This window comes from Helicoverpa zea, chromosome 13, assembly GCF_022581195.2.
Source record: "Helicoverpa zea isolate HzStark_Cry1AcR chromosome 13, ilHelZeax1.1, whole genome shotgun sequence".
NCBI lineage: Eukaryota > Metazoa > Arthropoda > Insecta > Lepidoptera > Noctuidae > Helicoverpa > Helicoverpa zea.
Window position 1 is genome coordinate 5,825,367 of NC_061464.1, and position 26,744 is coordinate 5,852,110.

At 36.0% G+C, this 26,744-nt stretch overlaps 5 protein-coding genes across 5 annotated transcripts; 3 read left to right on the forward strand and 2 right to left on the reverse strand.

The window, feature by feature from the left end:
* Positions 1 to 194: 194 nt before the first annotated feature.
* On the forward strand, positions 195 to 2,039 carry LOC124635675. Its single transcript, XM_047171619.1, has 5 exons — positions 195 to 933; positions 1,080 to 1,193; positions 1,426 to 1,488; positions 1,566 to 1,631; positions 1,711 to 2,039. Exons 1-5 carry the CDS (start codon positions 537 to 539, stop codon positions 2,031 to 2,033), a joined length of 963 nt encoding a protein of 320 aa, XP_047027575.1. The 5' UTR covers positions 195 to 536; the 3' UTR covers positions 2,034 to 2,039.
* Positions 2,040 to 2,225: 186 nt separating this feature from the next.
* LOC124635673 (putative nuclease HARBI1) lies at positions 2,226 to 7,710 on the reverse strand. Its single transcript, XM_047171617.1, has 3 exons — positions 7,255 to 7,710; positions 6,347 to 7,149; positions 2,226 to 2,324 (listed from the first exon to the last, which is right to left on the reverse strand). The coding sequence occupies exons 1-3, from the start codon at positions 7,473 to 7,475 to the stop codon at positions 2,263 to 2,265; spliced, it is 1,086 nt and encodes a 361-aa protein (XP_047027573.1). The 5' UTR covers positions 7,476 to 7,710; the 3' UTR covers positions 2,226 to 2,262.
* Positions 2,329 to 4,575, forward strand: LOC124635674. The gene is made up of 9 exons (XM_047171618.1): positions 2,329 to 2,910; positions 3,027 to 3,231; positions 3,333 to 3,518; positions 3,609 to 3,675; positions 3,754 to 3,789; positions 3,899 to 3,991; positions 4,069 to 4,143; positions 4,237 to 4,328; positions 4,421 to 4,575. The coding sequence occupies exons 1-9, from the start codon at positions 2,849 to 2,851 to the stop codon at positions 4,571 to 4,573; spliced, it is 969 nt and encodes a 322-aa protein (XP_047027574.1). The 5' UTR covers positions 2,329 to 2,848; the 3' UTR covers positions 4,574 to 4,575.
* On the reverse strand, positions 4,571 to 6,340 carry LOC124635672 (putative nuclease HARBI1). Its single transcript, XM_047171616.1, has 5 exons — positions 5,827 to 6,340; positions 5,395 to 5,727; positions 5,173 to 5,317; positions 4,763 to 5,089; positions 4,571 to 4,687 (listed from the first exon to the last, which is right to left on the reverse strand). The coding sequence occupies exons 1-5, from the start codon at positions 6,058 to 6,060 to the stop codon at positions 4,626 to 4,628; spliced, it is 1,101 nt and encodes a 366-aa protein (XP_047027572.1). The 5' UTR covers positions 6,061 to 6,340; the 3' UTR covers positions 4,571 to 4,625.
* A 14,076-nt stretch (positions 7,711 to 21,786) lies between the features above and the next one.
* Positions 21,787 to 25,283, forward strand: LOC124635764. Its single transcript, XM_047171716.1, has 2 exons — positions 21,787 to 22,757; positions 23,371 to 25,283. Exon 2 carries the CDS (start codon positions 23,395 to 23,397, stop codon positions 24,877 to 24,879), a length of 1,485 nt encoding a protein of 494 aa, XP_047027672.1. The 5' UTR covers positions 21,787 to 22,757; positions 23,371 to 23,394; the 3' UTR covers positions 24,880 to 25,283.
* The last annotated feature ends 1,461 nt before the right edge of the window (positions 25,284 to 26,744 follow it).

A 26,744-nucleotide genomic window follows, 5' to 3' on the forward strand; every position in this document is an offset into this window, starting at 1 on the left:
GCGCATAATTATTTTTTTAAATATGGTTGCTCTAAAGTAGTGTAAGATGGCAGCACATATCCGTGCTACTACAAGTAAATAAGTGTAATCTCTTCGGGCGAATCACATCGTTTAATAGTCATCGAACGTCACTTACAGGTAAGTTCGTTTGATTTTCTATTTTGGTAGTGTAAAATTTTATTAGGGCTGATTTTTCAAGAGCCAGATAAAACGTCAAGTAGCTAACTGATCAATAACTTTATCTGATTCTTTAACGAACCAATAAAGAGTTTCAATTTTTCAAAGCATAGTTACCAGTCAGTTTACTACCTGACCTTTTTTTGTGACTAGCTTCACACTACATCTGTGTGAGCGAGACGCGCTTATGAACATTTACAGATCTAAGAAAGAGACAAACAATTTTCAACTTAATGACAGCGGTTGTCACATTTTAGAGGGAATCATAACATAACCTTAAACTTTGACGACTCGTCTTCGTGTTAATATTTATTTTCCGTTCGAATTTATTGTTTGCTGTTTGTGTGTTGTGTGTAATCATGGAAAATATCGTAAAACGTGAACGTTCCACGAATTTTAACAAAAGCGAAATAAGATTATTGACTGAATTGGTGGCAAAACACCGTACTATAATTGAAAATAAGCAGACAGACGCCGTAACCAATAAAGAAAAGGAAGCAGCGTGGATAAAAATCAGTTCATTATTTAATGCGGCTACGGGATTTACAGCGAGGAGTACCAAGAGCCTGAAGCTTAAATATGAAGGCATAAAAAAGGAAACCAAAAAAACATTGGCCAAACATCGGCAAGAGCTGTACAAAACTGGTGGCGGGCCCTCTTCAGCCCCAGAGGTTACAGATATACAGGAGAGGGTTATCGCGATATGTTCGAATATCAATGGGCTGGATGCTCGAAATGACAGCGACAAAATTCCAGGTATGAAGTCAAATATTTTAAAATATTTTTTGTTGATGTTACCATGGGAATTGATATAGTGTTTATGAAAACAAAAGTAATAACGCACTACATTTATCTTTAGCATCTTTCTAAGCAGTTTGTGTATTGTTGTTTTTTTTTTTCAGAACCTTTAGAACTGGAAGAGACTGCTAAAGTTGACCCGCTATCGTTGCCACTGCAATCATTAGAAAATAATTTAGTAATTGTACCATGTGATGACGATATTCCGTGTACTTTAGGTAAAATATCTAATTCAATAATAATAAATAACTTTAGAAAATAACTAAACATGTGCTGTAATTAATCTCTGGCTGCAGAATGGAAAAGAATAAATGTTTGATTTTTACTCATATCCTTGATAGATTTATGATCACATGATGGCCACTGATTTTTTTACAGAATGTTCAACCTATATATATTTATTTAATGTAAAATGAAAAACAAGGACCTGAATATATTTTTTTGTTTTAGATCAAGAAGAGTTTTGCCCGCAACAGGATTTAAAGGAGAAAGTTAACAGTGAAATTGGAAATGGTATTTTAATTTATTGAAAAAAAAGTACATAGTATAATAGTGTAATAAAATATAATAGTAAATTAATTTGTTTTCAGACAAGGCCTTTGATGACTTTCAATCTATAGAGATACAGGATATGGAAGTGGATCAAACTGAAAAAGGTATGTCTTTATCAATTTTCCAGTTCATTTATTTACATTGTATAAAATAACATTAATTAAAACTTATCATTATTTTCAGAGAATAAGTGGTCTTCATGGAAGCCAAAGGCTTTAAAAACTAAGATTAGTCCATACTTGAAAAGTAATCAAAAAATTACTAAAGTTGGAGTGACTGCAAAACTGGACCATTTAACTGAATCTCGCTTAGAGCTAGTGAAGCTCCAGAAGGAAATTGCCATAAAAGAGCATGAGTTTGTCAAACAGGCACACTTATTAAAAATGCAGAACCTGCATAATGATGAAAGAAGGAAGCAGGAAATGCATGAAGTACTATTAAGTAAGCTCCGTACTGGTGTAAATTATGGAACAAGTCCTTTAGAAATAATAAATAAAGATTTATAAAATGTTTTTTTTTTTTCATTTACCTATTCAACAAAACAAGGATCTCTTTAGTCTTTGACCATTTTTTATCACTACAAACCCAGACTGTTAAATTCTAATAATCCTATTCAAAAGCAGTGAATACCTCACCACAAATTATTTGATTATAACAATATGATTACTGTAAAGTGGAGGTATAATAAAAAGAACACATTGTAGTTATAAAATTGTGTTTATTAATATATCATTACTAGTTGATTAGACTTTCAAAATATTCTAACATAGAGTCCCTTGTACTATTGTGTTGGTGTCCTGGGCCTGCAGTCTCGACATAAGATAGCGATTCGATCGCAAACTGACAGTCGCTAAATATTAACGAAAATATTCGCTTGCCATAACGACAGTAACGATAAACGCAAGTCTCGACAGCCGAGATAGCGGGCAACATCGCTAATTATCATGACATATTCGTGTCGGTACGATAGCGAAAACCGTATTCATAGTGCGGTGAATTTGTATTAAAATGTTGCATGTAAAAAAAATCCTTGTATTATAGGGAGAAATGGTAGACAAGATTTGCACAACCAATTTTGTTTCCTTTGACAATTATAAAGAAAATAGATGAACCTTATCATATTAAAACTTTTTGCATCGAACCGTGTAAGTAAAACATACCGTTTTTTAAGAAAACACATATTAAAGATCTTAATAGTTTGCGTACTTGCAATACAGACATAGAACATAAACAAACTGTCAATGTCAAGTTTGTTTGTGCACTTGAACATTGGTTTGATTTATAATAATAATAAAGGAGAACGGTGTATTCATTACTATTCATGGACGGTGAAGTCATTGAAACAGGCGCAGGCCTGCCGGGTGCCAGCAGCTTGAGCGTCAGGTAAGTACATCTACAACGAGAATTTTTTATTCCTATTCTTGGTACTTACTAAATTGAATACTTTGTATACATCCGAAGTATTCTGTGTTTACATAATGACTACTTTAATGTTTCAGGCGTAAGCGTCTGCGTAGCCCTCGTGTTACACCCGCTCAAATTGATGCACTACTATCAATATTAGAAGCGCGTCCATATTTGCACACGCGGAAATTTACCGGCTTGCAGGGCCGGGAAAATTTCGAAACGGGCTGGAGGGAGGTTGCCGAGGAGCTCAATAATCTCCCTAACGGGTCTAGAAAGACACCAGAGCAGTGGATGACGGTAAGTCTTTTTCAAAGATTGAATTGGTTTTAATTATAAGCATGTACATGCCACGTCAGTTTTTTTTTATTATTTACTTGAGTTAATTATTCTAATTGTAGGTTTGGAGAGACTTAAAAAGCCGCGCTTGCAGTAAGGCGGCAAAATTAAAAAAAGAACAAAAACGTACCGGCAACCGAGGCGTCAGCACTGCTCCCCTGACCGAGGCCGAGAGCCGGATAATTTCAATAGTTGGGGCAGATTATTCCTTTGGGACAGACTGCCCGGACGCTATGCCAGAGGAAGATGTAAGTTGTGATTATTGTATTCAATACAATTTAATATTCTCAATCTTTGAATGTTGATAACACTAAAAATACTTTTATTGTTATTTACAGTTATTACAACATGAGATGGAGGCTGGGGTGGTAATCTCTGAGGTTCTCACCTTACCTCATTCTCAGGGTAAGTTTTTAAATTAATAGGTACTCAATTCAAAATATAATTATTTTAATTTTAATGTTACTATTTATTTTATTACAGCTAGAGATTTTGTGGAATTGTTACCGACTGAAACAAGTAAGTTGGAGTTTTTAGTAACTAGTTGGTTACTGCTATAATATATTTTATTATGTGTATACATCTGTACACTAATGTTACCAAAATATTAATTAACAAAATATTTTAGCAATCAATGACAGCAGAGCAACGGCTGGTTCTTCACCACCACCCATCCAAGAACAAGTGCAAGATGCCCCTCAGTCGCCAGTACTACAAATGAGTAAGTTGCAGTTATTTTGCTCACCTATGTTTATTTTCATTGATTTTTATTTAATGTGTTATAATTGATAATTCCAGCAGTACGTGGCAGAAGGACAGAAACTGTTGCATCATCAACACCACCACTGCGACAGAGACCCAGAAGAAAGAGGAGTAAGCTTAAATTTTATTTATAATAAAAACATTAGTTCTGCAGGTGGGTCAGCCAATAATTCCTACAATACCAATAATTTTGGGTATTTTCAGATCTGAATCCTCGCCAAAGTGTTTCTGAGCAATATAGTGCAGCTCGACGAGAATTTCTAGCAGTTGCAGAAGCAAATGCTGCTACAATGAAGGTGTGTTATAGTGTAAATTTCCTCTTAATTATTATACACACTAGCATGCTAGAGAACATTAAGACACATTCAGTAAATCCAACGTTTTTTAGATGCTGGCAACTGCTGCTCAAGCGCAAGCAGATGCTGCCAAGATGCAGGCTGAGGCAGCCAAGGTACAAGCCGAGGCGACGCTGCAATTGGTAAAAGTCGGAAACAAAATAGCTGACGCAATAAATAATTACATAAATAAAAATAATAAATGATATAAAATGTTTTTTATTTGAAACAGTACATAAATGAAAAAAAGTATAATAATTATGTGAAACTAGTGTTAATTAGCCTTCTTCTTATGCGCTCTGCAACAGCTCGCCCAGAACCTGCATAACAAAAATAAAATGTATTGGTGTTAGGTATACATACATAGTAAAATAAAAAATCAGTTCATAAGTTACCTGTAACTTCTAACATATCATCATGGAATCTACTATTATCCACCAGCTGCATGGATGTGGTGGACTCTGGTTCCGGTAATTTATATGTTATCCGCATATTGTGGAGCACTGCACATGCGTTAATTATTAGGCCAGCCATATAGGGTTCGTACATTAACTGGCGTTGGTGTGATAGACATCTAAACACAGATTTTAGCACACCGAAGCATCTTTCTATGATGTTCCTAGCTGAGCAGTGTGCTTCGGTATATTTATATTCCGGTGTGCCAGGCTGTTGATGTTTTATGGGAGTCATTAACCACGGTTCCAGAGGATATCCATCATCACCTAAAAGATTAAAAATACAAAGTAATTTCAGAAGTCGAATGGGCAACCTCTTCGAGGCAGATTTATAATGTTCATTTATTTACCAAGCAGCCAAGCACGGCGGTCCCCATTTTCAAAATGTCGCTTCATTGTTGAGCGCACCGGTGAATTTGCCCATATGTGAGCATCATGTCTCGCTCCTGGCCATCGAGCATTAATATTTAAAATAATAAGATCAGGGTCACACACCTGTAATATATTAAATATGTAAGTACATATTTTTCAAACAATATTTTTAGATATTATAGAACTGAAGGTCAACTTACAGCTTGCACATTTAATGAATGGCCCTCATGGTGACCACTCACATAAGACTCCTCATTGGTCTTAGGAGCTAAAATTTTTATATGGGTGCAATCAATGGCTCCAATTACCCCTGGGAATGGCTGTGGGGCATTTCTAAATTTCTGTTTTGCCGCATGGCGTTCTCCTTGAGTCATTGGAAATTTAATATATTTTCTTAAAAGTTTTTCATTTATTGCCGAAGTTACAGCCCGGATGACTCGGCTAACAGATTTTTGGCTCATGCTACAACCCCACTGCAAGCCAACAGGTTGTTGGTAGCACCCACATGCGTAAAATCGGAGTGCCGTCAGTATCTAATAAGAAGAAAATTTAAAAAAAGTTCAACCTTAGTTATAAGAAAAAATATATTATAGAAATATTATTTATGCACGGTAGGTCGCAAAGACACTTACTTGGGACTCCACAGAAAGTCCGTAAGGCCGTCGTCTTTGGAGAGATGGACGCAGTTCACTTAGTAGCCTGTGAAACATTTCCTTTGAAATTCTATACATTTGAAGAAATTGGCCATCCTCCAAATCCAAGGGATTTTCATCGTTTCGCTTGTTTCGTGCTATTTGTCGACCCATAAGCACATCGCGTCTGTGCTCGAGCACAACTAAGTCCCATGCTAAATATTCAGAAGCCATTATTTATTAAATTACTATTTATTTAATATTTTCTGACGTAAAATAAACAAATATAGGAACGATATCGATAGTAGCTATCACTTAGCGGGCTGTCAAAAACTGTCGCAAGGAAATTCTATGACATAACGATAAATCGTTATCTTACCGAAAATATTCGGTAACTTTGCGATGACACTCGATAGTTTTGGCAGTAGAGACTACCAAAAATCGTTACGATCGGATCGTTAGGACTTATCGACCGAATTTTGTCGTTAAGCGATCGCTATCTTTGTCGAGACTGCAGGCCCTGGCTGGTCAGCAATGAGAGTTTCAAATTGTGGTTGTTGTGGTATGTGGACTTCAGGATCCACAGGTGGTTCGCTTTCATTTCTAATTCTTGCAAGATTATGTAAAATTGCTGTTGCTACAATAATGTCTTGAGCGAGAGGGATTCGGCACCGCATTCCTATACTTAACACAGGAAATCTCCTTTTCCAAACCCCGAAACATCTCTCAATTACATTTCGAGTACGAATATGAGACTCATTATATAGTCTTTCGGCTTCTGTTCGAGGATCACTTAACGGAGTTAGTAAATAATGATTTAAGAAATAACCACTGTCACCTAGGACCAGTCCATTCTGAAATCTATTAGTATCAAACTGAAACTTTGCTGCAGAGTTTGAGAATATCAAACTGTCATGTGTTGAACCTGGCCATCGTGTTACTATATCTTCAAATTTTAAGTCGCTAGTACACATAGCTTGCACATTCAATGAGAAGAAACCTTTTCGATTTCTGTAGTCTTCTGCAGTATTGCCACCTGGTGAAATTATCTTGATGTGAGTACAATCCAATGCCGCTATAACCCTCGGAAATCGGGCAATATTAAAAAATCCTTCCTGTACTAATAATATTTCTTCTCTGTTAGCTGGCAATGTAACAAATTCCTGGCGAAGAGAGGCAATTGCTTCAGTAACTTTTCTTATAATTTTGCTCGCAGTTGAGTTGTGTATTCCAGCAAAATCACCTATCGTAATGTAGAAACTACCACACGCATAGAACCGCAAAGTCAGAAGTAATTGTTGTAAAGCTGGAACAGAATTGTTTCTGAAAAATAAAAAAATAATATATAGGTATCTTTCAATGTTACCTAGATCGTAGTCAATATACAAAAATCTCGTTTTTATTATTTATATAGAAAATAATTCTTACCTGTTTGTTACGTTGGCGATTTTACTTTCAATGAGGGTTAATAAAAATTGCACAGTACTTTTTTCGAGACGAAATCTCCTATGAAATTTCTTATCATCCCATAGAGACATATTATCAGGTCTCTCTCTAATAACTCTTTCTCTTCTCTCTGACTCTAAATAATTTAGCACTATATCATCTTCCTCGATTGTTTCGTCGTCGATAGAATCAAAAATATCCATTATTTTATAATTTAGGAAGCAAGAACACAAGTATAACCTACAAAAACGAACGCGCGTGATTGCAGAAATGACAAAATATCTGAGTTATCTGACCGTTAGCGCGCTACCTGGCCCGTAAAGGGCCAGATAAATTTATCGGCTGGATAGAGAGTTTACCTGACCGTTAGGGCCTATCTGTCAATTGAAAAATTGAGATTCTCGCTAACTGTGGAATAAACCTTATCTGTCCCTTTATCTGACCATTGAAAAATTAATTAATAGTTTATTTTTATTTCTTTATAAGTAGTTGAAGTAAATAGTAGGTACGAATATTAGTTATTTTGGTAGTGTTTAATTTTATTAATAGTTAATTTTTATTTCTTTATAGTTGAAGTAAATAGTAGGTACGAATATTAGTTATTTCGGTAGTGTTTAATTTTATTAATAGTTTATTTCTTTATAGTTGAAGTAATTAGTAAGTAGGTACGAATATTAGTTATTTTGGTAGTGTAAAATTTTATTAATAGTTTATTTTTATTTTTTTTATAAGTAGTTGAAGTAAATAGTAGATAGGTAATTTCATTCTATTAGACTTAGTTCAGGTAACTATTTATATATTTTTTTAGATTTTAGTTTTGGATTTATTTTGGATTAGTTTTATTATTTGAGTACCTAGGTACTTAGATTTCGTAAGTGTAAGGTAGCTTTAGTTGCAGTTGATTAAAAATACACAATGCCACCTAAAAAACGACCATCTTTATCTCGAAACTCGAGAGATGCTAAGAGGATGAGAAATGCGCGTTCTCAGGAATCGACAGAGGAAAGAGCTCATCGGTTAAACTCTATGAGAGTTAGTGCCTCAACTTCTCGAGCCAATGAAAGCTCTCCAGAGAGAGAGATGCGATTAGCAGCTGACAGAGCAAGACGAGCTACATCACGGGCGTCTCAAAGCCTTTCTCAACGAGAGTTGAGGCTTACCATCGATCGAGAGCAACATGTGTTAATCCGACAAGCTGAAACTGCTTCACAACGAGAATTGCGGCTCACAGCTGACCGCGAACGACATACATTATCTCGCGAGTCAGAAACATTTATTGACAGAGAATTGCGTCTTACAGCTGACCGCGAACGTCATACATTGTCTCGCGAGTCAGAAACCTTCACTGACAGGGAATTAAGGCTTACAGCTGACCGCGAACGACATACATTACCTCGCGAGTCAGAAACATTTACTGACAGAGAATTACGTCTTACAGCTGACCGCAAACGACATACATTATCTCGCGAGTCGGAAACCGTCACTGACAGGGAATTAAGGCTTACAGCTGACCGCGAACGTCATACACTGTCTCGCGAGTCAGAAACTGTCACTCACAGGGAATTAAGGCTCACAGCTGATCGCGAACGACATACATTATCTCGCGAGTCAGAAACCTTCACTGAGCGAGAATTACGTCTTACAGCTGACCGCGAACGTCATACATTGTCTCGCGAGTCAGAAACCTTCACTGACAGGGAATTAAGGCTTACAGCTGATCGCGAACGACATACATTGTCTCGCGAGTCAGAAACATTCACTGAGAGGGAATTACGGCTTTCAGCTGATCGCGAACGTCATATTTTATCTCGAGAATCTGAAACTTTTACTCAATATGAAGATCGTTTGACAAATGATAGGGTGGACCATAATATTATTCGATCTCTTGAAGATGAACATGAGCATGAACAACGACTAGAGTCGGTACGCGAACGTTATAATTCTTTGAGACAAGAACGATTTATAAATTTGTCTAATGAATGATTAAGGATCGAAAATATTCGGTCTCTTGAAACGGATGAACAGCGACAGGTCCGTCTTACTGCGGATAGATTTCGACATAGTCTTAATAACTTAGATGTACACATAGAAGATCAATCTAGAAATTCGGTGGCGTGGTCCGACAAATATAAAAGTGGTTTTGCTTATAACCTCACAATTGATTACAGATCATTTTCTGTAATAGGCGATATGAACGTAGTATGTTCTTTTTGTAATGCTTCAAAATGGAGTAAGGAGTCGGCTGGTTTCTGTTGTTCTGGAGGTAAAATAAATTTGCCTTCATTTGAAGACCCACCGGAACCTTTGAAATCACTACTTTTAGGGGAACATGTGCTATCTAAACAGTTCTTAGACAATATTCGCACTTATAATAGTGCGTTTCAAATGACATCTTTTGGTGCTCAACAAATTTCAGAAGGTCCTTTCATGCCTACTTTTAAGATACAAGGTCAGGTTTACCATTTGATAGGATCCCTTTTGCCTGAAGACCAACCTAAGTTCCTTCAAATATATTTTGTATCCGACTACAACGAACAGTCGAATGTAAGAAATCAATATTTCCCGAATTTAAATACTGAACTCATTTCACAACTTCAGAACATGTTGCATCAGGTTAATTCGTACGTATGCAGTTTTAAATCGGCATTAGAAGTTCTTCCTCGAGATGATGCTAACAATTATAAAATTGTTATAAATGCCGATAGGCGTCCAACTCAGGAACACCCTGGGCGTTATAATGCTCCATCAACGAATGAAGTTGCTGTGGTATTGGTCGACCAGGAATGTGATAAGCGTGATATCGTTATCCGTACCAGAGACAATCGTTTGCAACGCATTTACGAAACCCACAGGGCTTACGACAGTTTGCAATATCCTTTGATATACTGTCGAGGGGAAGATGGTTATAATTTTGCTTTATACCAAACTGATCCGCGTACAGGCGAACCTAATTATAATAAAAAGATTTCATGCCTTCAATTTTATTGTTACCACTTGCAAGTGAGACGGAATAGGTTTGTATACTTTCAACGTTTCCGTGGCTTATTCAATCAGTTTATTGTTGACACGTACGCAAAAATTGAAACCGAAAGATTAGTTTATATACGATCTAATCAAAGGCAGCTGCGCGCTGAAGAATACGTGCACCTTCGCGACGCCATGCAGCAAGATAATGATACAGTGAATATGGGCCGTTTAGTTATTTTACCCTCTTCTTTTACTGGTGGTCCACGATACATGCACGAACGTACTCAAGATGCTTTTTGTTACGTTAGAAAATATGGACGTCTCGACCTTTTTATTACTGTAACTACCAATCCTAAGTGGGATGAAATCACTCGGGAGCTTCTTGAGGGTCAGGCACCGCATGACCGCCATGATATCATCGCAAGAGTTTTTCATTTGAAATTAAAATTAATGATAGATCTACTCACCAAAGATGATATTTTTGGAGAAATATTGTGTTATATGTATAGTGTTGAATGGCAAAAACGCGGTTTACCTCATGCACATATCCTGCTTTGGTTAAAAGATAAGGTTCGACCTAATGATGTAGATAGTTTAATCAGTGCTGAAATTCCAAATCCGATTACAGATCCCGAGTTACACGAAATTATTAAAACTCATATGATACATGGTCCATGTGGTGCATTTAACGGGAATTCTCCATGTATGCAAGACGGTCGTTGTACTAAAAGATTTCCAAAAGCCTTAGTGGATGAAACTGTAACAGGACATGATGGATACCCATCATATCGTCGCCGTTCAAGAGACAATGGTGGTTTTACTGTTGAAAAGCGAGTGTTTGGACAACAGGTTATTTTAGATAATAGGTGGGTCGTTCCATATTCGCCTGTGTTGTCTAGAGCATTTCAAGCTCACATAAATGTTGAAATGTGTAATAGTGTAGAGTCAATAAAATATATTTGTAAATACATTAATAAGGGCAGTGACCAAGCTACATTTGCGTTGAGAGATGAACACGATGAAGTTACAAGATTTCAGTCAGGCAGATATATAAGTTCTTCGGAAGCTGTGTGGCGAATCTTAAGTTTCAACATTCACGAAAGATATCCACCTGTGACCCATCTGGATGTTCATCTTGAAGGCGGTCAACGTATATATTTCAACACCGAAAATGTTACAGAACGATTAGAGAATCCTAGACAAACAACTTTATTAGCATTCTTTCGACTTTGCCAAACCGATGATTTTGCAAAATCTCTATTGTATGAGGAAGTTCCATCGTATTATACCTACAATAAGCAACGAGGTGTCTTTAATCGAAAACGCCGTGGCAGGCCTGTAGGTGGCGAGTCAGGTATTTTCAAAGAACATGTTCTTGGTAGAGTGTATACCGTTCATCCTAACAACGCTGAGTGTTTCTATTTGCGATTATTACTACATACAGTGCGAGGACCAACCTCATTTATAGATTTGAGAAAAGTAGACGATGTTGTCTATCCAACTAATCATGCAGCTTGCCAAGCGCGTCATTTGCTTGAAAATGATCAGCATTGGGATGACGCTTTAGCAGAATCCTGTGTTAGTGATAATCCACGACGGTTACGTCATTTATTTGTAACATTACTCACATTTTGTAATTTGTCAGACGCTGCACAATTATGGGAAAAATATAAAGAAAAATTTGCAGAAGACTTTCTAAGAAATATATCTAACAATAATGAAGGCACAACTAATGATAATTTCCGTGATCTTGCCATAAATCAGTGCTTATTAGCTCTTCAGGATGACTTAGCAGCTGTAGGCGGTAAATCACTCTGTGAATATGGTTTGCCAACACCAACCTCAGTCAGAGAGGTTACTAATAGGGAATATTCTGCAGAGATGGGTTACAACTCAATGGAACTGCTGACAACATTAGAAAACGGTGTCCCAATGATGACTGCAGAACGACGTTTAGTTTATGATCGCGTGTGCGAGAGTGTTCAAAATAATTTGGGAACAATTTGGTTTTTAGATGCACCTGGAGGAACTGGGAAAACTTTTTTGACTAAATTAATATTGGCTTATGTTCGAAATCAGCATAAAATTGCTCTTGCAGTGGCTTCATCAGGGATAGCTGCAACATTGCTACCAGGAAAACCGCTCACACTATGTTTAAAATACCAATTGATTTAGATCGCACGGAAAGTCCAACCTGTAGTGTTTCAAGAAATAGCGACAAAGCTAAGGTATTACGCGAGTGTAATTTAATCATATGGGATGAATGTACGATGGCCCATCGAAAAGGAGTAGAAGCGGTAGACAGAACTTTAAGGGATATAAGACAAAATGATCGACCAATGGGCGGTGTCACGGTTTTATTTTGTGGTGATTTCCGACAAATCTTACCGGTAATACCACGGGGAACCCGAGCTGATGAGGTTAGAGCATGTCTGAAAAGCTCTTATTTGTGGCGTGATATACAATCGCTGCATTTAACTACAAACATGCGAGTGAGAACTGGAGATAACCCGGATGATAGTCAATTTTCTGATACATTATTAAAGATTGGTGAAGGTACATATCCACAACACCAAGGAAAACTTATTCTGACGCCTGAACTATGTTGTATAGTGCAATCTCAATCACATCTTATATCATCGGTTTACGGTGACGTAACAAATATATTAAATAGGGACAATTCTTGGCTATGAGAAAGATCTATTTTAACTCCGCGCAATGACCAGGCATCTGAGATTAATAACGAGATACTGTCGCATATACAGGGGCAAAGCAAAGTTTACCGATCAATAATTAGAATGGTCGATGAACAAGAAGCCACTAATTACCGGATAGAATTTTTAAATTCTTTAAATATCCCCGGACTTCCTTCTCATGAAATATGTTTGAAAATTGGCATTCCCATTATTCTGCTCCGAAATTTAAGACCGCCAAAACTTTGCAATGGAACTCGACTAAAAGTAACCCAGTTGCAACAAAATATAATCGAGGCTCAAATTTTAACAGGTTGCGGTGCAGGAGAAATCGTTTTCATTCCCAGAATACCCATAATACCAAATAATTTTCCATTTCAATTTAAAAGGACGCAATTCCCAGTATCGGTATGTTATGCGATGACAATTAATAAGGCTCAAGGGCAGACTTTTCGTGTTGCTGGAGTAGATCTCGGTGTCAGTTGTTTCTCGCATGGTCAGTTATACGTTGCTCTTTCCCGGGTTAGCAGTTCTAGAAATGTTTATGTCCACGTGCCGGACGGGTCAACTTTCAATATAGTTTACCCGGAAGCTTTGCGCTGAAGTATTTTCGTTCTACAGGTACTTAAGCCTCATGTGAACGTGATCTAAACAATATTACCTTCTTATATATTAACTTAATAACAAAAGGAGTTAAAAGCTGACCGAGACATAGCTATCTATACTTTTCTGCCGGAAGTCACTACCCTACGCGGACGAAGTCGCGGGCAGAAGCTAGTAGAAAATATAAACAAGGTTAAACTCGACCGTTAGTGTAAGAGAAACAGAAAACGAAACTCCAGATGATCCCATACCATCAACTTCATCCTCCATCCTTGAATTTTTTTTTGTAAACGCAGTTCAGGCAACGATATCAAGATTTACACATTTAAATCATAATGACAATTTGCAAATTAGTTTGCTTGCTTTTCTTAATGGACCGTTGCTTCCTTCTAATACAAATATTTTAAATTATTGGGAATCAAAGAAGATTACTGATCCACAATTATACTTAACGAAAGGCAAGCACTTCAACAACTTGAAAAGCAAGAAAATATGAGTAATATATTATGCCTTGCGGTTTGTTCATTGATAGGAGTTATCCATTTATTGGAGCCACTCCAGACGGATTAGTAGGCGATGATAACTGCCGTAAAAAAAATTCTAACTAGTGCAGTACAGCAAAACAAGATACAAATTTTAAAATACGACAAAAAGACTTGCACCAGCACAATAAATAAAAAATCTAACTAGTTTTATCAAATACAAGGACAGCTTCACGTTACTGAAAGACGATTTTGTCTGCTCGGCATCTGGGGTGGAGAAAATGAACCCTTGCTTACAGAACGTATCGAAAGGGACGATAATTTCTGGAAGACACAAATGGAGTCAAAGCTGGTCAAATTTTACATGAAGTGTTTATTACCGGAAATTGTGGACAGTAGACATGCACGTAGAATGCCAATAAGGATGTTAACCTTACAAGATGACAAGGAAAATGAAAATTTTAATTATGTGGACTCTCCAACGATGCCATCACCTGCGCAAAAAATCGGCAATTCTGTACAGTCCATAGCCCTGTCACCTTCTGAGACACAATCAGAATTGCAACCGGCCACCAGTTCAAGAGAAATAAATTTTGAAGAATTTTAAGATGATTCATGTTGTACAAGATTCTATGTTAGTTTAAGTATTTTAGTTCCATTATGTCAACATAGATGGCGTTGTGCATTTTTATGCAAATCCTGAATCGCGGTGTTGAGATTCTCCGCGATTTAACGACCCTAGTTGGGAATTTATAATTTTTTGTGTTCACCAAATATATAATTTGACTAGTTTCTGCCAGCGGTTTCACCCGCATCCCGTGGGAACCTCTGCACGAACCCGGATAAAAAGTAGCCTATAGCCTTCCTCGATAAATGGGCTATCTAACACCGAAATAATTGTTTAAATCGGACCAGTAGTTCCTGAGATTAGCGCGTTCAAACAAACAAACAAACTCTTCAGCTTTATAATATTAGTATAGATTAAGTAGTTGGCAGTATCATTACTCCCTACTAATCCCCGCGATCGCACTGTGACTTGGTACTCAGTACAAATACATTGTGGTCCTTCGCGTCGGAAGTGAACCGTTCGTCGGTTAGGGTGCTTACATAAAGAAACAGGTTTCCGGTACAGACAAAGAAACAGGTTGTTTACCTGTTTCAACTTTCACCATTTTTTTGACTTACCTGTTTTATATTCTCCAATTTTTTGACTTAGTAATTATAAGTAATATTAGTAATTATTAGTAATTTTAGGAGATTTTAATTTATTTTCGTGCAATATTAATATTATTTGAAAAATTGTGACTTACCTGTTCTATATAGAATATCTGATGCAACTGCCTAAGCAATTCAGTCCTCTGTGCGGAAAGTGAATGGTGTGAGGAGGCGGCTAGCTCTCGCACGGCGGAGCACGACTGTCGGGTTTCCTTCACGCTGTCATTGCGACGGGAGAGCGTCAGTCTGACACTCAGACTGTCTGACACCCACAGCGGGTCATTTGATGACACCCCACCGAGACCAATTTTTTAACTTACCTGTTCCATATTCACCATTTTTTCGACTTACCTTTTTCTATATTCTCCATTTCCTGTTTCTTTGTAAGTGAGGGAATAGGATTGTATTGAAATATTATACCTGCACTGATCGGTACCCACCCGTACAGGTTTGTCAGTACCGGAAACCTGTTTCTTTATGTAAGCACCCTTATTGTGGTGTCACCGGTGTGGTCGTCGTGTGCTGTTATAACAGCCTGTGCGGAGCTGCACACTCTACTGGACAGTGGATTGCTGTCCAGAGCATCCCTACAGCCCAGCAGCATTGTTGGAGCCGTGAGGAACCGGGGAGCTGAAAGTCCCTGGAGGAGAGGCGCGGTCACAGCAGGAGCCGGGAGATATTATCTCTCTGGAGGTGCCCGGGCATTGGAAGCCCGTGGAGGAGCCAGGAGTTGAACACCCCCTGGAGGAACTTGGTGATGTGCAGGAAGTAAACGGTGAAGTGTCCGGATAAACTGTGAGTTGCGTATTTCTTTTATTTGTTTACAAGAAATCCAAAGAAAAGTGAACTTTTATATTTCTTTTATTCGTTTGCTAGAAATTCAAAGAAAAGTGAACTTTAATATAGTGAGTTAGTAACATAGAAGAAATTTTGTGATATTTTGAACATTGACTTTTAGTTTTAAATAATTCTAAGACTTAGAATAATTTTACAAAAAGTGATATTTCGGGGAACCAATGTCCAAAGGACATCAACCAAAATGGGCTAACCGGTGAACAGCTGTATAGGGGAAAAAGAAATCTATACATATAATAAAATGATAGGAAGTCAAAACTGTACATTGAATATTTTTTTAACCCTTTCGCGAGCACGGGCAAAATAGTTGCCACCGCGATATTTTTAAATTCTAGCAAAATAATTTTAGTGTGTTGGCAACGTGCAATTGAATACAGCTAACGCCATCTCTTAGCAATGTGTGACAACAGTTTTATGGCCTTCCGGCAAATGACAGGAACAATATTTGACACTTGTTGGCTAGCACGTGAAATATAAGGCCGATTTTTAGGTTATTTTACATAAATCTGAATTAATCTAGAAATTAGCCGTGTAAAAAGTAAGTACTTTTATATATTTCTTTTGTTTATAGTCTAATTTAACTTATTACGATAATATTTTGTCAATTTGTATAGAGACCTACCATTTAGGAACCCAAATGTTTGACTTTGCCACTGCCTGCTACCGGTGGCAAAATAGTTGCCTATGACCATGAATTATTTTATCTTGGACACATAGTTGCCAATGCCCGTTTCATTGTTTTTTTTTTCAGATGTCACCACGAAAACGTAAACGGGCAGCACCACTAAAATACGCCGATTTAGTAGAGTTGATAAACATACCTGATGGACCTGAGTCAGAAGATGACTTGGAAATGTCTGAATCTGAAGAAGATAACACCCGAACTTCACTATCATCGGCTTCGAAATCCTCTTTGAACTCATCAGCTAGTCGTCCTAATCTTAACACTAACAGTCATCAACAAACTGTCACTGTTACCCACCAAAAAAACCCCATTGTTATAGATAGGCTTTTCACCGATGAAGATGATCAAGATTGGTCTTCTAGCGATGAAGAACCATTACAAGAATATACAAGAATATAACTTCGTAAGAAGGCGAACACTACAGAAACACAAAATCAAGATATTGTACGTGATGACTCGGAACTTTGCGTTAGTGATGATGATCATGGTGAGGAAATGGATGACGTGGATAATAATTCTGATTGTGATGAAACGGATTGGAAGAAAATGAATTTAGAACAGCTGAACGAAATTACTAAAATATATGAAGAAGATGGGTTTGATGTGAATATTTCTCCAAATTATTTTTTCTCTATTGTCACACCACCCATAGAATATTTTGAAAGATTTTTTGACAAAGACGTGATAAATACAATTACAGAACAAACAAATTTATATGCTCACCAAAAACAGACAAAACACTGGACTGATACAACTCCAGCCGAAATAAAGGCACTACTTGGTATACATATGTTGATGTCATTACATCCTTTACATGATGAAACTCAATACTGGTCCTCCAACCCACTCTATCATGTCCAACCGATAGCTGATGTAATGCCATTGAAAAGGTACAAAAAATTGATGGAGTGCCTGCACATAAATGATAATTCTAAAATGGCAATGCGAGGTGAACCAGGATATGATAAATTGTTCAAGTTACGCCCTCTGATAGAACGTTTTATGAGGGAATGTTCAGTTTCAAAATCCCAAAGCATCGACGAATGTATGGTCAAATTTAAGGGCAGGTCATCACTCAAACAGTACATGCCCATGAAACCAGTCAAACGAGGTTACAAGGTTTGGGCCAGAGTGAAAACAGTACTTTACGAAGTTATTTTCAACCTGGGGATGTTTTTTTGCTGGATAGGGGTTTCAGGAATTGTGTCCCTTTACTGCAACAGTGCAACTATACTGTTCACTTTCCCTTATCCCTACAACAAGGTGAAACTCAACTATCAACAGCGGCAGCTAATAAGTCAAGAACGGTGACAATGTGCAGATGGATAGTTGAAGCAGTAAATGGAATTTTTAAAATGTCCTATAAAATATTTAGGAGTGAATTTTTTAATACTGCATCCACTCATGCTATGACAGATTTTAAAATAGCTGCCGCCTTGATAAACAAGTTCCACCAAAGGGTATCAGATAGACCAGATGCAGGACAAATTGTAAATCTGGTAAATGAAAAATTGCATACAAACAATATATTAGCTGAATACGTAATTGCAAATAATTATTGTTGTTTTAAATGTATTTAATTGAAAATAAATATTGTTGTTTTAAATTATGTAATTGAAAATAAATATTGTTGTAATTATGTAATTGAAAATAAATATTGTTGTTTTAAATGTAAGTGTGACTAAAAACAAAACAGTATTATGTCGTTCCTATAAAAATTGTGCAATAAGTAGTAGATTTCTAGACATTGTTAATTTCTTATAATCTTATAAATTTCTTGTAACTAATTTATTTTTAAGTCATAATTATAATATATAAATATCTATATTGGAATTTGTATTTTTATGTTAGTCTAATAGAATTAAATTAAATAGTATTATTTTTGAAAATATTGTAATACAATTATTTAGTTTTAAGTTAATTTGCTGCGCCCTAACAGGGTAATGTATACCTAGGCTAAGGATGCATCTGTATACATTTTTTGCAAAATAAATAAATAAATAATTTAAATCGAAGACGGACACAATTCTACAACTTAAACGCTACTATTGAAATTGTTCAATTTCCTAGATTAACATTTGATGAACTTGTGTTATTAGCATGTGGAACATATCAGATTAAACAGGCAAAGTCTTATTATGGGGAGCACATAAGAAATGATGGTTCCTATACCATTGAAGTGTGCATCGATAGAGCCAGTGACCTTTTACAAGGATTTCCTTCGGTCGAGAATTGCACATTATTGCGAGGGAAACTACAAAGCCGACATATAGACCGTAAAATATATTTTGTATATATATTATATAATGATCAATATCAAGGCATACAAGCTATCAAGCATTATTGCTGCAATTGCATAGTCGGCCGAAGGACTGTAGGTTGCTGCGCTCACATCATGTCTGTGATATGGTATTTAAGCTGGGCCAGGTATGAAAATATAACTCCACCGGCCCAGTTTTTAGACCACGTTTTAATAACGTATGAAAATGAATAAAAGTAAATCATTTATTTTAAAGTGTTGAAGTTTTATTTTTTATTATTTAATTAAACAATTTGATACAAAACTTCCTATATATATGTTTTCTATGTACTGTAAGCTACTCAATAAAGTCAAAAATAGTGCAATATTGTTATGTTCATGTTCAAGCCCAAACACTTAGGCTTATGGTTGATGTCCTTTAAATTTTGTTTCAAACATTTGTGATTATTTTGTATTTTGTTTTGGAAAAAGTTAGAGTTTACAATTATAGGACTTCGGGGAACCTATGCCCAATTTTCTAAAAGTCTATTTCAAACACTTGTAAATTATTATTATTTTTTGTTTGTTTGGCAAAAGTTAATGTTTATATAATTGGGACTTGTGACTATGTCCGATGTTTCTTAGATTTTAATACACTTGTAATTTATTTGCGTTTCGGCGTGAAGTTATGAAAACTTGAATAGATAAATAATTGATTAGTGAGTGCACATTTGCTTAGCACTTGTTAATGATTGTTTTCTAAGTTTATTGTTGCTAATTCAATTGCGTATTTGTCTTTTAAGAATTATCTCGGAATAAAAATTTTGTTCAATTTGTAATAAAACCGTTGTATTTATAATTTGTAAAAATGGAGTCTAGCTAGTAGAATTCCGATACTTCTGTTCCAAAACGCAGGTAACGTAGAATTGGAAGTAAAAAGTTTCGGAATGGAATTCTTAGGAAGATGGTACATTATATTCATGTCACTTTGTATCTCTGAATAAGAATTCTAATATATTCAGAAATAATTCAAATGACCCAAGTTCTAGAAAAATGTATGCATTTCAATAATATTGACATGAGTACCTATCCAAAATTTTTTTTTCAGGTACTTAACAAAACTGGTTATTTTTGCAAACGTTGATAAATACCTAACTAAAAATGATATTATATTATTGCAAGGGTCATTATGGCCGTGGGTAATCACTCATTTTCGAACTGCAGAAAAATGTTTTGGTTGTGGATTTCCTACAACTTTGGTCCATAAACCATACCACTTTATTATACACGATAACACTAAAGTGAAGAATTTAATAAATGTTGACTTTTTTTGGTGTCAGCAATGCACATTATATGCAATAATATATGATCATTATTGTGAAGATGAATGCGATTATTATGAATAAACAATTCTTAACAAAACGAGCTTTTAAGAGTCTCTACCTATAGTAATATAATGTGGTTGTCATTTTGCTGGGATGTAGGCTCATTAGTCAGTATTTCACGTCGTATTTGTATATTATATCATACTAATACATAATATTCAAGTATACATATATTATATGTTTTACTATAAAGATGCCACTTACGCCAGCTGAAAAAAATGAGAAGATATCGGGAAAAACTTAAAAAAAACCCCGAAAGGTATGAAGAGTATAAAAAGAAAGATTTAACTATAATTAAATTAAAGAATAAAAAAATAACAGAGTTATCAGAAAATGAAAAGGTAAACCAGAGGCAAAAATGGAGAGAACAGAAAAAAAGACAGAAAGCGAAAAAGACTGACCTTGAAGAGGACAAAACTAAGAATAATGAACCTACATCCTCTAAAACACCTATTAATATATGTATGAACAAAAAGCATGCATTAACTATTAGAAGGTTGCGGCGTATGTACGAAAATGCTATCAATAATAATAAAAAGTTGTGTAAAATTATTCAAAAAACAAGAAAACAAATATACCGTTTAAAGGTTGCAAATAGAAAAACGATCGAAAATTTTAATGATAAAATAATAAAATTAAACCGACTTCCAAAAACACTAAAAAGCAAAAAAAAAAATAATTTTAGGTGCATCGGCCTAGAAGTCGGTGTCTAATGGATGTTACTAAGTTAATTTTGCCACCGACTTCTAGGCCGATGCACCTAAAATTTTTTTTTTTTTTTAGTGTTTTTGGAAGTCGGTTTAATTTTTTTGTAAAAAGTTTTTTATTTACAGCTTTTTAGTGATACGAATAGTTGTCACTATCCATATAAGTGGAAAGTTCTTATCAATACAAAGAATATAAGCCCAAATACGAGGTATTTTGCGCTAAGTCGTGTCAGAAGTATAGAAGGTATAGTTTTGTCAGATTTGGATGCCAACAAGTTACTTAATCGACCACACGACGGCAGGGCGTTGGCAGAAATAACGAGGTTAAGAGATCTTCCTTCCAATACTTAAACGTCGGTAAACATTTCCATTTAGAATATCCTTAAACTGTTTTTCGTCTTCACTGTCGAATCTGCAATATTACCCATCTCAGCTTAAAGTGTACATCAATACGAATAAAATACGCCTAAACACTATGTAGCTGCTATCGACCATTAAGGAGTTCCCTAAACTGTACTGCACCTGCATCACTGACCTTGCTGTGGCAGTCATAACCCATCTCAGCTTAAAGTTCTTGTCACCACGAATAAAATAAACCCAAACATTATGTAGCTGCTATCAACCATTAAGGAGTTCCCTAAACTGTACTGCATCTGCATCTCGGACCTTGCAGTGGCAGTCATTACCAGTGGTCGGAATAGGTAGAGCTATTTGGGGTGAATGACCGCAAACATTGATATTAACATGGACATGCCTCTGAAATCCCGGGATTTTGAAATTGTCGATTGATTTAAGTGAGTTAATATGGGTAAGTGGGCAGTTATGAGCAGGTAGTAGGTGAGCACCCAAACAGTATATACTTACTTATAAACACACACAGGGATCCTGGAACGTTGTTAGAGGTAGCTTCGTGAAATATGAATTAATTAAGTAAAACTGTTAGAAACGATACTAAATATACTTTACTGCACAAGGAAATATTAAATGCCTACACAATACAGAATAGAAAAAGATAATATCGCTGCCACCGGCTGGAGGTACGCGACGGCTGAGGGGGAGCGCGAGGGGAGTGCTAGCGCCGGGTTTACGCGGGCAGCGGGAGGGGCGCGGGATCGGCGGGCACGAGCGCTCGCCTGCGCCGCTGCGAGCGAGACGGCGCTTCTCATTTTACCACGGCGGTGACGCCGCATTTTGTTATTTCGTATTTATTGTAATTAATGTAATACACAATTGTCAAATCAGTCTACGAGTTTTCCTGACCAGCTCCTGCTACACTAAGTTATCGATACATCAAGAACAAACCAATTTATCTCTCTTTTATTATTATATGTTTATGCTCCATGTTGCCAACCCGTCGTAAGCGCTGTTTTCGTCGCTTATTTTTTGTCTCTTTCTATCTTAAAACGTCTAAAGTATTAGCTGTCTCACTTATACAAATACAGGTACAGCGGGCTTCACTCACTCTTTTGTTTCGGCTTGTAGAGTGCGCACGTGTGATTTATTGTGTTCCTTATTTTATTTGACGTTGGCTTGTTAACTGGTTTCTGGAATCTTACTAACACGAATACTTTGGCTTGGATTTACGAATTTTGATTTGTTTTTTGCGGACTGGATACATTTGAAACTGTTTATTTGATTTACCTACCACATTTGGGTAAGTGTTTTTTATTTTTATAATATCTACAAAGGACATTTAGTGAAAAAGTAAAGTAATTGTCCTCTGCTAAATACATATTTTTTCAGGCTTCCGAAGTTCCAAAGGAAGCTTTATAGTTTTGCCTTGTCCGTCTGTTTGTCACAGCCAATTTTGATATACAAAAGTTTGAAGTGGAATTTTTCGTTAGTGACCTGAGTAGCAGGGAACTTGTTTACGTAAATTGTGCTCTTCCGCTACCCTACACCTTGTAGGTGATCCGACACGCACCTGACCGCTTTTTTCTAATATAATCTTGTGTTAAAAGCTAAGTCAATTACAATACAAGGTGGACTAAGTCCTCCCCCTCGCACACCCCTTCAAGTACCGCGTTTTCCCACAATAACCATTTTCATTGGCTATTGACTGCTCTTACCTAAATATTTTCGGACATGAGCTTGACAGTGTTCTATCTGATTGTCTTAATCGGCTAACAAAATGCATTTGAATTATGTATCTCATACTTACTGTGCAATTGTGCAACTGTGTGTGGAACAATTTTTCGTGAATTTTTCACACCGTTTTTATTTCGACTATTTATTGGAAAGATTTTAACTGTTTACTATTGTTTTAGGGCGATAAACAAGAAAAGCCAAAAATGCCAAATATCAAGGAAGAAACAGTACAAAAGTGGATATCCGAATATCCAGAGCTGTTATACGACCACGCTAGTCGTTCAATATATTGCTCGAAGTGCGAGAGCCATATAACGGCGAAAAAATGTAACATCAATAGACATGTCGAAGGAGCCGTGCACAAGGGAACGTTTAAACGGCCTCCGGAGGAATTTTATTCCGACCTGATCAAGTTTCTGGTTCTGTGCAATATTCCCTGGTCGCAGATGAAAAATCCAGCATTCAAGGAGTTTTTTCAGAAATATATCTGTACTGTTTGTTGTTGTACTTGTACTAGTCGTAAAGTACCCGATGAGTCGCTGTTACGAAAAGTATATTTAGATAAAGTTTTTACTAACAAAATCAAAACAATTTATGAAAAAAATCAAACTGAAAAATTGTGGATATCATTAGACGAGACAACAGATTTTTTAGGTAGAAATATTGTACATTTTTTGATAAAACCATTGCATGAGAATATCTCAAATCGGCCATATTTAATTGCCTGCAAGATGTTAGAGGTGGTTAATGGACAAACCATTGCCAACTTTGTAATACAGTGTCTTGAAAATCTATGGCAAAACTCGTTTGAAGAAAAAGTTGATAATATTTTAATACTATGTACTGATAGTGTAGCATATATGATATCTGCAGGGCAAAAATTGAAATGCTATTTACCACAATTAAAACATGTAACATGTTTTGCTCACGCACTTCATCGTGTTTCTGAGCAAATTCGAATGGAATATAATGATGTGGATATTTTGATATCAAATGTAAAAAAAATATTTCTAAAAGCGCCAAGCCGTGTTCGCATTTTTAAAAGAAAATACCCTGACTTACCACTACCTCCACAACCAATTATTACAAGGTGGGGTACTTGGTTGGAGGCAGCATCATACTACGCAAAACATTTTGATGCAATAAAAGATGTTTTGTCTCATTTATGCAGCTCTGATGCAATAGCTATCCGAAACGCGAAAAACATATTACAAAAAGAAAACATACAAAACGAGTTACAATATATAGATGAATATTTTTCAGTTATACCGTTTGCTTTAAAAGAATTACAAAAGCACCACTTGACGCTAAGTGATTCATTTTTAATATTAGATACAGTCAGAACTTGTATAAATGAGTGTGCATCAGAAAATATTAAAAATAAAATTGAAAAAGTTATAGAAAGAAATCCGGATATAGATATATTACGAGAATGGAGTGAAAAAATTGTAAGAAATGAAACAGATGACCAAATTTTATTGAAATGCAAATTTGCTCCAATGACCTCAACAGATGTCGAACGTTCATTTTCCATATATAAATGGATTATGGATGTAAAAAGAAATACATTAAAAATGGATAATATAGAAAAACTGATGGTCATTTATTTCAATTCCGTAGATGGTGATGGGTTTTTCAGCGAAGAATTGGTAGACGATGAAACATCATCGTCTACCGGTTTAGAATAATTTAATAAAAAGATTAAATTAATAAAAAAATAGTTAATTATTTTCATCACGCGCAGTAGCGTGAAGTCTTTCATTTACGAGCATGTCAAGAGCTTCTAGGAATAGAAAGTGTATCGTAAAGTTTTGTTACTAATCGTTAAAGATTAACATAAGGAAACGGCTTCACGTCACTGCGAGTCGTGAAAATACCTACTCTCTATCAATGTTTTCAATACGACGGCGTTATTAATGCTGAAAATGTCATAATTACATTTTTACGAATGATATAGTACAAAGTTCTTTATGCATATTTTTGTAATTTATTTGCTACTTACTACTTTAGTTAAGTATATTTATATATCGTTGTAGACAGACCAACCAGTAATGTCAACTGTTTTGAAAATTAAATAATATATCTAACTCGATCATCGCATTTTATTTATATTCCATGTCTCCTATTTACTATAGTAAACTAATAAAAGTGGATTATCCATTTAAATATAATGTTCTAATTAAGCACTGACAAAAGAAAGTACTTAGTTGTTTTTTTTTTAATTTCGATAATTCCCGGAATTTTTGGAAATATTTGGCATATCTATGTTATGTCCGCATGTAGCAAATAACAAAAATACTTCTACTTATTCCTATAAAAACTACTTGAACAATGTTTTTTTAATTCCAAGAATTCCCGGGATTCCGGGAAATATTTGGCATATCCATGTTATGTCCTCATGTCGCAAGTAGCCAAAATAGCTCTACCTATTCCGACCACTGGTCATTACTCATTTCGGTGTAAAGATCTTGTCAACACTAATAAAATAAGCCCAAACACGAGGTAGTTAAGATGTGCCGTTTAGGAGTTCCCTCGATCCTCTGTCGTCTCCATCATCAGATCTGCCCTAAACCTCCATAGTATTGTAGTCTCATCAGATAAACACATAAATATAAAGTTTGTACCCCATGCTCGCCTACAATTTTCAAGAGATGCCCTCGATTTCTCAGGGTTTCCACCATCAGATCCTGATCTGATGACAATGGGACCAAATGACAAGCATACCCTTTCAAATAAAAAAGAATTTTTGAAATCGGTCCAGGCGTCTTTGAGAAATCGAGTAACAAACAAAAAAAATACAGCCGAATTGAGAACCTCCTCCTTTTTTTTGAAGTCGGTTGAAAAATGAAAGCAAGAGAAGAAGTTATGGAAAGTTCTCTACGCTCAGTATATAATAAAACAAAAAGCCAAGCAGATAAACGTATACTAAAGAAGTCTGATGTGTGCATTCATCATCATTCATTCATTGTGCAATCACAACAGTCTCCTATTAAGTACCTATACTGTTATAGCCATTGCTATTATATGCCTTAAACTTACTTACTAGCTATATAATGTGGTGTCAAAAAACATTGTTAATAGGGTTATCATATTATTTAAAACAAATTCAAAGGTCTGCTCATCTTACATATTCTATTTCAGACATTGTGGAAATACGCCGGTATGCAGTCCCTGGAAGAACATTACAATAGAAAATCGCGAAATTATATCAACGCGAACAATAAGTATGTTTTGTCAGATTTTGTAATTTGCTTAGAAATTACTATTATTATTAAAAAAATATTTGCTTAATTGCTTCAGGTTCGCAATTATTGTTATGCGAGAAAATTAGAGAAACATTACCTCTTTCGTCTCTAACATGTAAAGCTTATGAAGAATCGTGTGCGCAAGCTTTGCCGTTGTCCTCACTTGTTACGCATGAATCTCATTAACCCTGTGGAGCTTCTAAATAGTGAACAGAGCTTTAAAATGGTACCGGGTGGGTCCTTCGCTTGCGCTTAGCTTATTAATTAATCCCCACAAAGAACAGCAGAACCACTACGTGAAGATGCAA

What these genes read in the sequence shown, in the direction of transcription:
- LOC124635764 (XM_047171716.1), top strand. Translation starts at nt 23,395, where the DNA reads ATGCCAAATATCAAGGAAGAAACAGTACAAAAGTGGATATCCGAATAT.
- LOC124635673 (XM_047171617.1), bottom strand. Translation starts at nt 7,475, where the DNA reads ATGGATATTTTTGATTCTATCGACGACGAAACAATCGAGGAAGATGAT. An exon ending in ATCGCCAACGTAACAAACAG is followed by an intron (nt 7,150 to 7,254) that starts GTAAGAATTATT and finishes TTTATTTTTCAG; the next exon opens with AAACAATTCTGTTCCAGCTT. An exon ending in TCTCATTGCTGACCAGCCAG is followed by an intron (nt 2,325 to 6,346) that starts GGCCTGCAGTCT and finishes CTGCAGGCCCAG; the next exon opens with GACACCAACACAATAGTACA.
- LOC124635674 (XM_047171618.1), top strand. Translation starts at nt 2,849, where the DNA reads ATGGACGGTGAAGTCATTGAAACAGGCGCAGGCCTGCCGGGTGCCAGC. An exon ending in ATTGTTACCGACTGAAACAA is followed by an intron (nt 3,790 to 3,898) that starts GTAAGTTGGAGT and finishes AAAATATTTTAG; the next exon opens with CAATCAATGACAGCAGAGCA. An exon ending in GAGACCCAGAAGAAAGAGGA is followed by an intron (nt 4,144 to 4,236) that starts GTAAGCTTAAAT and finishes GGGTATTTTCAG; the next exon opens with ATCTGAATCCTCGCCAAAGT.
- LOC124635675 (XM_047171619.1), top strand. Translation starts at nt 537, where the DNA reads ATGGAAAATATCGTAAAACGTGAACGTTCCACGAATTTTAACAAAAGC. An exon ending in TAACAGTGAAATTGGAAATG is followed by an intron (nt 1,489 to 1,565) that starts GTATTTTAATTT and finishes ATTTGTTTTCAG; the next exon opens with ACAAGGCCTTTGATGACTTT. An exon ending in AGTGGATCAAACTGAAAAAG is followed by an intron (nt 1,632 to 1,710) that starts GTATGTCTTTAT and finishes CATTATTTTCAG; the next exon opens with AGAATAAGTGGTCTTCATGG.
- LOC124635672 (XM_047171616.1), bottom strand. Translation starts at nt 6,060, where the DNA reads ATGGCTTCTGAATATTTAGCATGGGACTTAGTTGTGCTCGAGCACAGA. An exon ending in CCGCCGTGCTTGGCTGCTTG is followed by an intron (nt 5,090 to 5,172) that starts GTAAATAAATGA and finishes TTAATCTTTTAG; the next exon opens with GTGATGATGGATATCCTCTG. An exon ending in TGATATGTTAGAAGTTACAG is followed by an intron (nt 4,688 to 4,762) that starts GTAACTTATGAA and finishes TTTGTTATGCAG; the next exon opens with GTTCTGGGCGAGCTGTTGCA.